General features: G+C 35.0%; 1 protein-coding gene across 1 annotated transcript in view; it reads left to right on the forward strand.

Moving 5' to 3' along the window:
• The window catches only part of LOC138691404 (opioid-binding protein/cell adhesion molecule homolog), a 1,391,213-nt gene that overhangs the window by 1,282,005 nt on the left and 94,578 nt on the right, over positions 1-14,630 (forward strand). The window contains exon 7 of the mRNA XM_069813317.1: positions 4,881-4,999. Coding sequence (XP_069669418.1) covers positions 4,881-4,990 — 110 coding nt within the window. The 3' untranslated portion in view covers positions 4,991-4,999. The remainder of the gene's footprint in view (positions 1-4,880; positions 5,000-14,630) is intronic.

The raw sequence follows: 14,630 nt of genomic DNA on the forward strand, positions 1-14,630 counted from the left end.
TTGGTAAAAATAACACTAAAGTTTATAGTAATACAGTGAATTAGATAACGACATCAGCCTTAAAGGAATTGTGACATTGTTCGTTTTTCCCGTGTACCCTTCAATTAGCTTCACAATAAATTACTAATATTTTTTCTAAATTTTCAACTAAAAAGCAATGCCATCTGTCACTCAACACAAATTTATATGCTGAAAATGAATGCTCCACATCCACTGAAGTAACAGGAGCGTATTTCAATTTTGACACTAGTTGGGCAGGAATGTTAGTTACATTGTAAATCCGTGTTCTTCCCTGCTAGGATAGCTGAAGCAGTACGCAGGTCCTTCAGTCCTACATTTCTCTTCAGAACTTGCTCCAGTTTATCCCGTACTTTATTTTCAACAGAACCAGGAACACATTTGGAATTTAAAATACAAATTTTCGAAATAAGAATGCATGTTTTGACCTATTAAAGATGAAACATATTTAATAGGTCAAAATAGGCTTTGTCGTCAAATAGGCATTTCTAGGTGCTATTAAAATACCAATTTTAAGCATAGTTTAATATGAAACGTGTACTTGCAAGTTTTTATGAATTTATCTTTTAAGGATTAGAATAGGTTTTTACCTAAAATCCGAAGTCTCATTATTATTGTTATTATTATTATTACTGTTATTATTATTATTATTATTATTATTATTATTATTATTAACTGGACTATTTCTGTTTAAGTAATATACTGCTTTGTTTAAACAGCTTGGCTAGACATAACATGCTGCGCAGTAAACCAGGCAAGTTCATTTCATACTGCCAAGGGGAAAAAGGGATGTATGCGTTAGTTGCTGTGCAGTTCCTATACAGTTCATTTCTTTTCCCTGTGCAAGTGCGTAGTATAGGCCTACTGACTGTTGCAAAACCGTTAGTATCGTAATGGAGCCAAAAAATATATTGCAATTTACTTCATTGGGAGTTGAAGAGTGAAAAGATAAGACTGCATTGTGTTGAATACGAGTGTTTGGATAGCAATGAATGGAAAAACTATGATCGCGAATGGAGTGCAAGTACGTGAACAATGTTTTCCAATATAGCTATAACTTACGTATGTCAGCATGCATGCAGTTCCCCTCCTTCCTCCTCCAGCCCCACAGAATATGCTGAGATACTACCCACTCCACATCACCTCTGCTCAAATGTCCGCGCATAACACCGGCCACGCTGTCTAAGCACAACAGTGCTATATTAATTCACCCCACATTTGATTTAAATAATAATCTACTCAACAATGTTTTCATAACATGGAGAAGAATAACTATTTTTATGTAATTTGTGTGTCCTGATCACGAATATGGCGTTGAAAAAGTGCCTACAGGTCACATTTTTTAGAAACTTATATTTTTTGTTATCAAATCGTATAAAATTTGTTCAAATCCACCCACTTTGAAAGAGGTTCTTTTCTTTTACGTAGATCTTTTACACAATTGGGTATATATCATTTTCGTTCTTTTAAGGTACCATTTCAAACATACTTTCACTTTTCTGGGTTGAATTAATGTTACCCTTTGCGAAGGTTTATTGTTTTATTACTCTTATTATGCGGCTGCACGGAGGGTAAGTCATTTCCGGCTATAACTGACTAAGGGAAAGGAAATACAGTTGCTGTTGTATTTTGAGACAATAAATTAACAATTTAGCGATTAGTTCTGTTTGTGGAAGTGTTCTGAGTGGTACTAGTTATTCTGTAATAGTGTTCAATGGATCGCATTCGTCGTTCATGTAAAAATTCTCCAAATAGTTTCTGCTATGTTTCTGGAGAATTAACTTTGAAGTTACAACGTTGATCAATTACAGACAATGTAAAAAAGAGCATATTACTTGTATTTTGGCTGTGAAGTGGGTGAACAAGACAAAAACTAGGCACCACACGTGTGTTGTGTAACGTGTTACGTGAAGTTAACAGAGTGGTTGTGGGGGAAAAATAACAACATGTGTTTTGCTGTTCCAATGATTTGCGACAGTCTAAAAGTCAGCTAAAAGATTGTTACTTCTGCTTTACCAAAAACAGAGAGATTTTCAAGAAAAACTAAAATAAATTTGTGTATCTTATCCTCTCATCAGCCATAAGACCAGTGCCACATTCTCCTGAACTTCCTGGCCCTATCCCTCTGCCAGTGGAGAAGATTATGTCATTGCAGAGGAACACGAAGTATAAGAATCCTCAGACTACCCTTCAACTTCCGCTGATCCCACCTCCATTTCCGCACATCATAAAAAACTACATCTGATATGACAAGCAGAACTTATTGACCTAATTAGGGATTCAGGTCTTTCCAAGCAACACGCTGAACTATTAGGTTTTAGATTACAAGAATGGAACTTATTAGCAAAATATACCAAGATTTCAACGTTCAGAAAACGAAACGATTAGCTGACTAGTTATTTTGCAATGGAAAATTCTGTTTGTGCCTGCAAACATATGAACGGTGTGATGAACGAATTACATATTCAATACAATCCAGAATAATGGTGACTGTTAATCTAGTCATCAAAACTAAGCTTAAAAGCAGTTTTATTGAATAATGGCAAATCTTCCATTCCAGTGGCTATTTCAGTCGCTATGAAAGAAACTTATTAAGACATATCACTAATATTGAATGCAGTAAATTATAATTTACATCCTTGGACAGTCTGAGGAGATTTGAACGTAATAGCTTTGCTGCTTGGATTACAAGGAGGGTTTACTAAGATATGTTTCTCTTTATGCTTGTGGGACAGTCGAGCAACAGCACAACATTATGTGGTGAAAAACTGGCCTATCAGAGAAGGTTATATTCCTGATGAGCATAATATTAAATATCCTTCGCTAGTGCAACTTGAAAAAGTACTTCTTCCTTCACTGCATATAAAACTAGGACTAATGAAAAATTTTGTGAAAACACTAGATAAAAGTGGAGAGCCTTTCAATACTTAAAAACCCTGTTCACTAAAATCAGTGATGCTAAATAAAAATAAGGCATATGTGTCGGTCCACAAATTAGAAAACTTTTGAAGGACAGTATTTTTTAGAAAAGACTTAACCCTAAGGAATTACCAACATGGAAATCTTTTGCATCTGTCGTCAAAGGGTTTTTAGGGAATCACAAGGCAGAAAATTATCGCCAATTAATAGAGACGGTACAAAAAAACTATAAAAGAATGGGCTGTCGTAAGTAACTGAAGATCCACTTCTTACATTCACATTTGGACTTCTTTCCTGAGAACTTAAGAGCTGTAAGTGATGAGCAGGGAGAGCGATTTCACCAAGGCATTGCTACAATGGAGCAACGGTATCAAGGAAGATGGGATCCAGCGAAGATGGGCGATTATTGCTATTTCATTTAAGGGAAGATTCCAGTTTTCATAAGACAAAAAAATAAGGTGTTTGTTATGCCTTTCTCTATTTTATTGCATGAACAGTGGTTTTTATGTCTTAATAGCTGGTCAGTTATTAATGTATCAGTTTTATAAAAAAAATGAGAACAAAGTAATTTTTAATAGGTCAAAAATCCTGATTTTTCAAGGTATTAAGTAAATATCTACAGGAGCATCATTTTATTTTTACTAACATTTTTAATACTAACCTGGCTATATCTTTGGATTAAGGGTCTAGAACCGGAAACACCGCTTGCTCCCCCTTCCAAGACTGGAGTTCGATGATACTGGCGTAAAATACAAATCACTTTACTAGGTATAGGAGGGAAGAAAATTAGTTCATCCATTTCTGTAAACTAGGAAATATCGCAATTTTGAGTTTGATAATTTTCATTAATTTTTTGTTTAATCAAAATACAGTACTGTATTAACAAGTGTTTTTACTCACGAATTCAGCTATCCATTCGGACGTATTAATTATGCAGTGTATATTGTACTGTTACAGCACATTAGCGTACAATATAGAGAATGAAGTTAAATTGAAAAATAATCATAATATGAATATTTAAACACATTTTTGAAAATGGTGGCCGTTCATTTCGATACAGGCTTCAATTCTTTTGTGCATGTTATCGCACTATAAATTATTGTACCTAATTCCAATTACCAGTTTCGTCCTTCGTACTAGTAACTCATGTTGAATATTTCTGTACCTACTCTATAAAAGAGAACTTTACGTACTGTAAATTTAATCTTCACTTCTGCCCGATCCGAAAAGATAAAATTACTCAGAAATGCTATCTACTGTCCGTTCAAGTGCTTTTGTCACAGGGTCGTAGAAAGGGGGAGGATCACGTGACAGTTAATTACTTAACGAGGCCCTTTTAAGTTATTTTAAACAGTTGTATAATATTACGTAGACGTCCAATTCCTAACCGAAATTAATGTTTCCAGAAAAGAGCTAAGACAGCCCAGCTACTAGACTTTACAGAGGGGCGAACAGAAGCAGGTGAGAGAAACCGGGATGCGACGTAGGGAAACGGACGACAGTACCTGTGCGAAAATATGATTCAATATTGAAAGCTCTTTCGTCACTGGAAAACGCGAACATATTTCTGGAACATACTATAGTCACTAACTCAGAACTGCATACGCGCCCTTGGTTCTGTGTGGAGGACGGTTGGAAGTTTACTAGTAGAGGGGGTGGGAGTGAAGAACATTAAAAAACTCAGGTACAATAAAAAATTAAGTACAAATAAAATGATGTCACTGTATAACACAAAAGCGTGACGTGTTAAGAATTTTTCACGTCATTTTCGCGTTTAGCGCATGCAAATTAGTTAAGATCAGCCTATTTTATTAATGTTATGGAAAAAATGTTCCAATTTGTTCAGTAGTGATAATTACACTTATGTATGTCCAGCTGTGTTGAAATCTGCATGGTTTGTGAAGCTGAGTTCTCATTGTCATACATTTGTCTTCGTTTCGCAGGGGACAATACAGCAGCCATACAGCGCCAGGAATCGTCTGTAGCGTCACGCTGGGCCTATCTTCTCCCCGGCCTTCTGTTGCCTGCCGTGTGTCTGTGGGTCACTAGGTGAGGATCTCAGGTGAGTTAATTGTGTTACAAATTCAATTATCAAACATATTTTGTTAGTTATATGCTCTATACAAATCACGATGAGAACTACGCCCTTATGCAAAATACAGGTTTCCATAGGGTAAGGTTGCCTATATCGCACCACTTTAGCATTTATAATTTTTATTGAACAATACAGTTTTTATTCTCCACATTCCTTTACAGAAATACATTCCCGGAATATTTACCTTTCATGTAAAAAAGAATCCTTGAATTTGATTTAATATTTTTTAATAAGAATGACATTTTCGAAACACTTGTCAGTGGTGCCGTTTAGGCAACTCGTTTCCTAAATAGCACCTGCGGTTTCTTAAATCGCACCTCTTTATCTGCAGGGAACAGGATGAAGGAAAGCTTTTATATTGAACATATTGAACAGTATTTAATGTGAATAATGTAATAAATGCAAATTACAAGTTTATTGAAATTAATCGAAGAGAGTAACGCATCTTCAAATGAAATTGAAAAAAATAGAGTATAAATTACCTAACATTTAAACTGCCTGAATGCGTTTTTTATTGTTACACATTCGCCATGTGCTTACCCAGGCAGTTCAAACTGTAAACTGCGTCACCTTTTCTCCACGATTATCTCGAAGCCACCTAAGAACTGCTTCATGATATAGCTGTCTGAAATGGTTTGAAGATAGAAATATCTTAGCGCTGGGCCTATGAGTATTATGACGAGGAAGCTGAAACAGGAGCACACCATTTTCCCCGAGATAATCTAATAGCTTCTAAATTGTTAAAATGGATCGTATAGGTGGACATACAGAAGCAGCACTTTTTTCTATGGCAGGTTTGAGTGGCAAATAAAATGTTTGAGCTATTGGACAAATACTTCACTGTTGATGTAACCTGACTCAGAGCAAACAAATAATGATCCTGGAGGAGCACCAGCTGTGATAATGTAGGATGCACTGTTTGATGTTGAAAAATGATCATGGGTAGCACAAAATACCTAGTGCGCTTGTACAACACTTAACGCCCCTTTCACCACTTGATATTGCACCCACCTGATGAATTCCTCGTTCAGCTAAAATTTTTGGGGACTTCTTTTGTACGGTTAGAATTGCTACAGTTGCTCATATCGCACCGGTGCGAATTAGGTACCTACAAAATGGTGCCAATTGAGAATCTACGTCATAAGTTATTATTTCCCTCATTCTAGCATATAATCACCACATGTTCGAAAATCGTACTAAGTTAGATGTTCTTTAATACCTCTTTAAGCGAATAACATCTTAAGATTATGGATTCCTTTGCATACAAATCCGTTATTTAGTTACAAAATGTTAGCTAAATATACATCCATCTGAGCGATTATATTATATACACTATCACCACGCTGGAGACACAAAGAAGTGGCAGAAATCAAGTGACATGGTGGAAGTTGATATGGTAGATTGTAACAATACCACTAAATGCCATACTACTACAGTAACTTGTTTTAAACTAGCAGTGGTGCCATTTAGGAAGCGGTGAGATTTATGCTACTCTACCCTAACAGTAAACGTGCCACAGATATATCAAGATAATCTCTAGAGACTTTCTCATCAAATTAATTTTAATTTATTGTGGTTTGTTTTGGTGAATGTGATACAGGTTTTCTTCAAATGGTTACGTTCCCCTCCTACTTTGATTGGCGTTCAGTTATTATCAAAATATATAATGTAATTTACTATTAATCGTTTAAGATCTGCAGAAATCCAGTGCTTCTTGGTATGTTTGCGCCTTCCTTCCATTGTCTTGTATTTCTCCTGTATTGCCAATATATGTGACTTATAATTATGCTGTCCACATCATTAGAAAGATCCGCTAAATACGACATGCCATGCCATGAAGGCACTTGGGGATGGAGGTAGAGCCCCATGCTTTCCATGACCTGGGCACTAGAATGAGGTGGTGTGGTTGGCACCACGCTCTGACTGACTTTTACCCCCGGGAAAGACCCGGTACTCAATTTTATAGAAGGCTGAGTGAACCTCGGGGCCGTTCTGAAAGTTATCAACGAGAAAAAATCACTGTCACTGTTTTATGGTAATATTATAAATGTTATCCATTTACTTGTGACTCTATGTGTATCATCATAATTCAATATGCACTTGAATCTATTTCATAAAACCCATGGTTTCACTGATTATTTATAATACTTTGTTCATAAGATTTTGTAGGTTATTTGAAGATTTGATGATGATTCTTTGAACCGAAAACGTTCATCAACATGTTGAAATAAAACATTAATGTTATTTCAATATAATTGGATAAGTTTGACGGACTTATTAATATAACTTTGTTAATTCATACAGCTTTTCTTACCCAACATGGTTTTTAAATTTGTGAGGGAATATTTCGTGATGGATCCGTACGGCCTACCTACTTAACATTCACTTATCCATACGTGAATACCATCTGCATTTATTCCTTATATCAGCGTTTCTCAAACTATGGTCCGCGGACCATCTGTGGTCCCCGAAGTCTGCCCTTGTGGTCCTTCAAAAAGGACAGAAGAAAAAATAAAATTCAAACGAATTTCATATCACACTATAGCTGAAAAGCTCAGAGTTTGGAAATGACACATGACATCACCTTTCACCTTTTCTCCCAGTACTGACATTTTATGAAATGTATTACCCTACATGTCTATCGACTTCCCACTCTTACTCTCAGCAACAGAAGAGGAATTTAAAGCACTATGAACGCGATGTTTCTCGCCATCTTTTCCCTGCACATCAGCTGATGACATGTGGCTAAGTAAATAGGCATATCTTCCAGATGTATTCTCAAAACTAAACGAACTAAATCTCTCTCTACAAGGTAATTCTTTGACTGTTCTCAATGCGTATAAGAAAATAGTGTTCTAGAGGAAACTTGTTTTGTGGGTCAGTTCCGTAAAACAGAGGATTTTTTTTTTCACTATTTTCAACTCTAGAGTTTTTTGGTTGAAAATGATTTCGTTATTGGAAAAGAATTATGCAATGACATGTTCGCATCTCGAAACTCTGAGGTCACAATTTGAAACTTATTTTCCAAGTAAGTATGACGAATTTTCATGGGTTCGTGATCCCTTTCATTGCGATATTAAAAATAACAAACTTCCATTGAGTGAAAGAGAACAGTTAATTGAACTCTCGAATGACGCGGGACTTAAAATGAAATTCCAAGCGGAAGGTATGGTTATTTTCTGGACCGCATCACAAGTGAAAAGAGAATATAGTGAACTGTACAATAATGCTTTACAGATTATAATATTCAGTTTGCTTTACGTATCTGTGTGAGAAAGGTTTTCATCACTAACTCTAATAAAAACAAAGTACCGAAATCTACTCGAAGTATGTGACGATCTCCGTCCTAAGCTTACCAGCATACAACCAAATATAGAATTGTGCAAGAATCGGCATACTTATCCATCTCATTAATGTGAGTACCAACATTTATTTATTTTGTTTAGTTAATAAGTTAAATATTATCCAAACTCTAATAGCCTTGATTTATTAAAAAACGAAAGTGAATTTTTTTCTATTAACATTAACTTAATTGGTTAATACTAATATAAAATTAAATTAATTTAAATTAATTCCGTTTTAAGAATAAGTGTACTGGTATTAAAATATGCTACAAAAATGATAAATTTGCTTACGAAGGGAACAAGAGTAAGGTGGTCCGCGGAACTGTTCTGACTTAAAAAAGTGATCCCCACTTCAAAAAAGTTTGAGAAACGCTGCCTTATATGAATACTTTGCCAGTCTAACGTCACTTTATGTCACCGGTGGAGCTCTGTTTACTAAAAGTTAATCAATTTCCATTTCACAACACTATTATATTACAATGTACAAACAGTAGGGGATTCAAATTTCATAAAGTTAATAGCTTTTTCAAAAAGGTTAAAGATTGCTTACGTCTAATGTCAAGTAAAGAAATGGAATTTTGCAGCACACTTTATTTGCGTTCTTTGCTAATTTAACGTTCCTTATGGAGCAGCTGTCTCATCCATCAGGCGCACCGTCCCCATTAACTAATGCTCTCCCACTTTTTAGTCTTCTCTGCAATGATTTATCGCCAGGGACTCTTATACACTGGCCCGGCTTACCGGCCTACTGTGGTTAAATGGCTCTAACTTTGCCCCGGATAAGCTATTCCTACGCAACCTTCTTGCGCTGTTCTTAATCTTTATTTATAATTAGGTTCCGGATTTTTATGTAATTATATATTATATTCCTTTCAACCTAACCGCATATAAATAACAAATCTTTACGGATCTTGTAAAGTCAATCAGTGGGTGTAAAATTGATCATTTGCGATTTTTATTGAAATTTATGTATTTTCTCAGTTACTTGTTAAAATTTTGTTATGCTGACTTCATTGCCTTACATTGTAAATGTAAGCGAGAGGAACAACAAAAAGCCTGCGAATGCCAACAATGGGAACACTGTGTAATTACCGTTGAAGTGAAAATTGTTATTTTCTACTTTTTCTCTTAAATGAAGACAAAGTCTTACAAACTCTAAATTATAGTCCGCAGTGAAAGGAGACAGGAAGTATACGTAAGTACTTTTCGTTGAGATTGTATCCTGAAATAAGTTTTGCAGTTCGTAAATGTTAGTATTGAAACTTATTATTTTAAGAAAACTTGTATCTTTGTAGGGTTAAGTCGATCATGCCATCGACCTACTCGAAACAGATAGGACGAACGGGAAGAATAAATTGTTCACCGAAATACCGCCAACTAACACTTATAAATAGAAAAGTGTCATAGTATAGCTAATATTGATGGGATAGTGGAAAGAGGAAGACGAAATTATGGTGAATTTCTTGTGTAAGAGAAGCACTGCCAAAGGAACATATTTTGTACACCCCTCTGTACCTGACTATGGGAACAACGTAGTTTCTAAAGTGACATGAGGAGGGGAAGATTTCAAATAACATCTGATATAAACCTAAGCAATATATTAGCTGCAATATTTTCGGACAGAACGTTGGATAAAAATGTTCTTAAATAGGCTTTAGACATTTTACCAGTCGCACTAGCTTCTAGGCTAGGCTAGGCTTACGGGTAAGGTGTCCCATCCCCTTAACTTGTGCAGTGCTCTCCCCACCCCTCAACTTGCACATTGCTGTAACAGACAACCATATATTATATATTGGGAATTTTACAGAGACGTAAAGATGGGCCTGTATACAAATTTTGGGTACGAAATTCCTGTTCCAGCCCAAACCCTTCCCTTGTTAGTGTAGTCCGCCCTTATGATTTTGAAATGCGCCTATCTTGAGGGTTAGCGCAACAGATCTCGAAAGGTTGCAGTTTGGGCTCGTAGTGTCCCCCCTCCCGAAATCCTTCCCATTCCACACTTCTAATAAAGTTCATAATTTAGTTTGAAACATGTGCTTTAAATTACTTTAAAATGTAAACGATCAGAATTATTTTCCAGATACCTGATTAATTATTTAACGTAATAATTTTAATTTTTAGTTTAATTTGAATCACAAAAAATCTCGGTCATTTTAGTGTCCACACTTTTGTAGTAACGGTTAGCACATCTAACCGCGAAATCAAGTGTCTGGGTTCGAATTCCGGTCTGATCATGTTATCTGGCTGAGGTTTTATTCCGGAGTTTTCCCTCAACCCAATATGAGAAAACACAAACACAAACAAAAGGCACCAAGACCATCACCAACCAGTTCTGAAGATGGCGCATAACAGACTGAAACATGTTAACCAGGTACGGTAAAATTTAGCACGAGAAAGACATATAATACATTTTCCAAAACTGTTCAGTTTATTTTTTTTTCTTAATAAATTTTCCTACAGTGCTCTAAACTATCGTAATTTACAAATAATAATTCTTCATATTTCATACGCTTTAAGTCTTTCTTCGTTTGTAAAACCAAATTAAGAAAACATATTGATGAAAATGAGATCAAAATTGGCAACAGAGTGAAAAGGGAAGTAGGCTACTACTAAAACTCTATTGTTTTCTAACTGTTCAAGCTAAATTATCTTCTAAATACAGTGCCTAAAACCTAATTTTAGTCTAACAATTTTTGACGGGATATGAAAAATTTGGCGATTATCGTCAGAGATTTCACATTTAAAATAATGATAATTGTAAATATGCAGGAGGGAATCAGTTTGTCATACATCTTCTGTTCGACTGTCCCTTGTTCTTATATGAAAGGTACGTATTGACGTCATATTTAAATAAGATAAACTTTGACTATTCAGAGCTACTTAACTGTACATTTGTATATAAGTATAGCTTTAGACATTTTTCATCTTTTGTATAAGTGTAGTGTACTGTATTTGATAAATTGTAATGTACCGGTAATAACCCAATAACGTTCATACCGTAAATTGTTATACTTACAACCCTAATACAACTACGGATGAAATAGGGTTTTGAACATATAGGATATTGAATAATAATAATAATTTACTTATAACTTAAGTTAAGCCGTCTGTGTAAAAGTATTCGGAAATTCAACGAGACTTCTTTTCCAGTCACTGCTCGTAACTGTTATGATTTACTTTATCTTCGTCCCGTTATCCACACCCCACACACAACTGTACCTACTTCGGTCAGCTGATGGCTCTCAGAAAAGGATATTAGAGTCCAATATCTGACAAATCTTATGAGATTTCTCCTCGACAAATTGCCTATGGGGCAGACTTTGCCGAGAAACGTCGCGCTCCTTGTGATTCCCATAGTATTAACGTACCTTTTCATTTTGCGATTATCTTATCACGTTTAAATAGCCTGTATAGTTAAAAAGAGGTGCTACGTAAAGAATTAGCAATTGCGTCTACCTTGAATTGAGTCTTTAAATGGGTGGAAATTTGCATTTGTGACATAAAACTAGCACATTAGAATGTATCTAGCTCTACTAATGACTCCTGAAGCATTCCATTAAAGTTCACGCGTGGTCTGGGAATTGTCATAGAAATGAGTGAAAATTAGCAAATCTCCTGGGTGTTCTAGAGTAAAAAGAGAAAGGACTGCTTTTACAGTCAGAATGAATTATTTATTATGTCAAATTACGATGAAATCAACTTGAGGATAGTAAAAATTCAAATCGAAAAAAAAAATATCTGTAGGCTAGTTCTGAAACCGGTGACTCTTATATTGAAGAATGCATAAAGTTGAGGTAATTCTTTACTTAGATCAGTGATGTCAAAGCAAGCGCATTTTTCTGACCGTGAGCGGGCATCAAGCACTAAGTATGGAAAGAGGAAAGGTTGTGTATATGAATAAGCAGCCTGTTGGATTAAGAAAACAGTGGTGCACAAACTTCAGACGGAACGTGAAATTTTATGTCGTTATTTTTATATGACTTATTTCTGTTTGATATTATCTATATTGCCTGTAAAACAAAAGATCTAATACCAATTTCTTAATATTGCAGTTGTATTTTAAATGTTAATAACATAATAAAGAGATAAGAAGGAATATTCACATAAATTCCATAGTAGTACAACTATACTGTACTAAATGGATAAAACACATCATTCATAAAGAAAGTGATATCCCAAAAAAAGAGATTCAGTATGACATGAAAAATTGGAATTGGTATTGATGATAACCAGGGAAAGGATTTATATGTAAATACATATTTACTTATAAAGCTAATATAATTTATATTTTGCATTATCTTTATGTTTCACAATGTGTAGGGTTGAAAAATCCTACTTTTATTTTCCATATTTTTCCATATTTTAGAGTTTAGTACATATTTTCGTTAATTTCCATATATTTTCCATATTTCATATAAAACAGTCCATATTATATTAGGTTTAACAATAAAACAAAACAAAATTCCATTAACTTTTAAAAATACATTTCAACAATAGAGATTTAAACACATGTTCAGTAATCCCTTTAACATCAGAGTTATTTGAAAATTAGCAGTCCTATCAACAATGGGAAAGTAAGTTACAAAACTGTATTAATTTAATTTAAAATTTTTAACAGACTTCAGTTGTGCAGCTCAACAGTTAAATGCCAGTCAGAGTACACATAGGTTCAGTTTTGTAAATCATACTATAAAGACGGTAAATATGCCAAAAGTACGTCATTCAGTCAATTTAAAATCAAAACTAACAAGTTACATTTCAGAATTTAAAGAAGATGGTTTATCAACTGACAATAAAATATTATTTTGTAATTTGTGTCAGTGTGCAGTATCATCTACACAAAAGTTCCTGGTGCAACAACACATTACAACTAGTAAACATCAGGCCAACAAACAACTAAATTCCAAGCAGAGACAATTGTTTTTAACACAACCAACAACATCGAATGTAAGATCTGAGTTTAACATCGACCTGTGCCGTTCTCTCATCTCTGCTGATATTCCTCTCTACAAACTAAAGAATAAGGTCTTCAGGGAATTCCTTGAAAAATATACTCAACATACAATCCCGGATGAGTCAACACTTAGGAAGACGTATGCTCCATCCATCTACGATGAGACAATACAGAAGATAAGAGATGAAATTAAAGATAGTTCAATTTGGGTTTCCATTGATGAGACTCCCGACAAAGAAGGTAGACTTGTTGGTAATGTAGTTATCGGTTTGTTAAGTGAACAATATTCTGAACGAATTCTTTTACATTGTGATGTTCTAGAAAAGTGCAATAACAAAACTATAGTTAAACTGTTCAACGAAGCTATGGGTATCCTGTGGCCAAAGGGTATTATGTACGATAATGTGTTATTCTTTATTAGCGATGCTGCCCCTTATATGGTCAAAGCTGGACAAGCATTATCTGTTGTATATCCTAAATTGACTCATTTTACTTGTGTGGCGCATGCATTTCATCGTGTGGCAGAAGTGGTCAGAGACAATTTCCCTAAAGTAGATTTGTTGATTTCATCAGTGAAAAAAGTATTTCTCAAAGCTCCCAGTAGAGTTAACGTGTTGAAAGAAATGTACCCTGAAATTCCATTGCCACCAAAGCCAATTTTAACTAGATGGGGTACATGGCTAGAAGCAGTTGAATATTATGCCGAACATATAGACTCTATTAACAATGTTCTCCTTGCATTGGACTCTGAAGATGCAGTCTCAATTGATACTGCGAAAACAGTTACCTGTGACATAAGTGTGAAGAATGACTTAGCTCACATTCAGCATACATTTTCATGCATCATAAAAACGCTCAAAAGTCTCCAAAATAGGCACCTTTCACTATCTGAAAGTTTTGAAATTATAAATAGTACTGTGGAACAACTGAATCGTGGTAGAGGTAAAGTTGCAGATGCAGTAAGAGCTAAGGTGGACACTGTACTTTCAAAAAACCCTGGATATGAAGAACTACAAAAGGTTGTTGCTGTGATGAGTGGTGAATCAACAGTGAAGATTAACTTGGACTTATCCCCAGCAGACATTGTGAAATTGAATTATGTACCAGTTACTTCTTGTGACGTCGAACGCTCTTTTAGTCAGTATAAATCTATCCTCAGAGACAATAGAAGAAGATTCACTTTTCAGCACTTGAAAGAAATGTTTGTAACCTATTGTTATGGTAACAGACAATAAAAATTGTGTTTTGTTGAAACTACATTGGAAGATAAGGTACGTCCATTATATTTTTTGTTTAGTTT

This window comes from Periplaneta americana, chromosome 16 (assembly GCF_040183065.1).
Source record: "Periplaneta americana isolate PAMFEO1 chromosome 16, P.americana_PAMFEO1_priV1, whole genome shotgun sequence".
In the NCBI taxonomy this organism is placed as follows: domain Eukaryota; kingdom Metazoa; phylum Arthropoda; class Insecta; order Blattodea; family Blattidae; genus Periplaneta; species Periplaneta americana.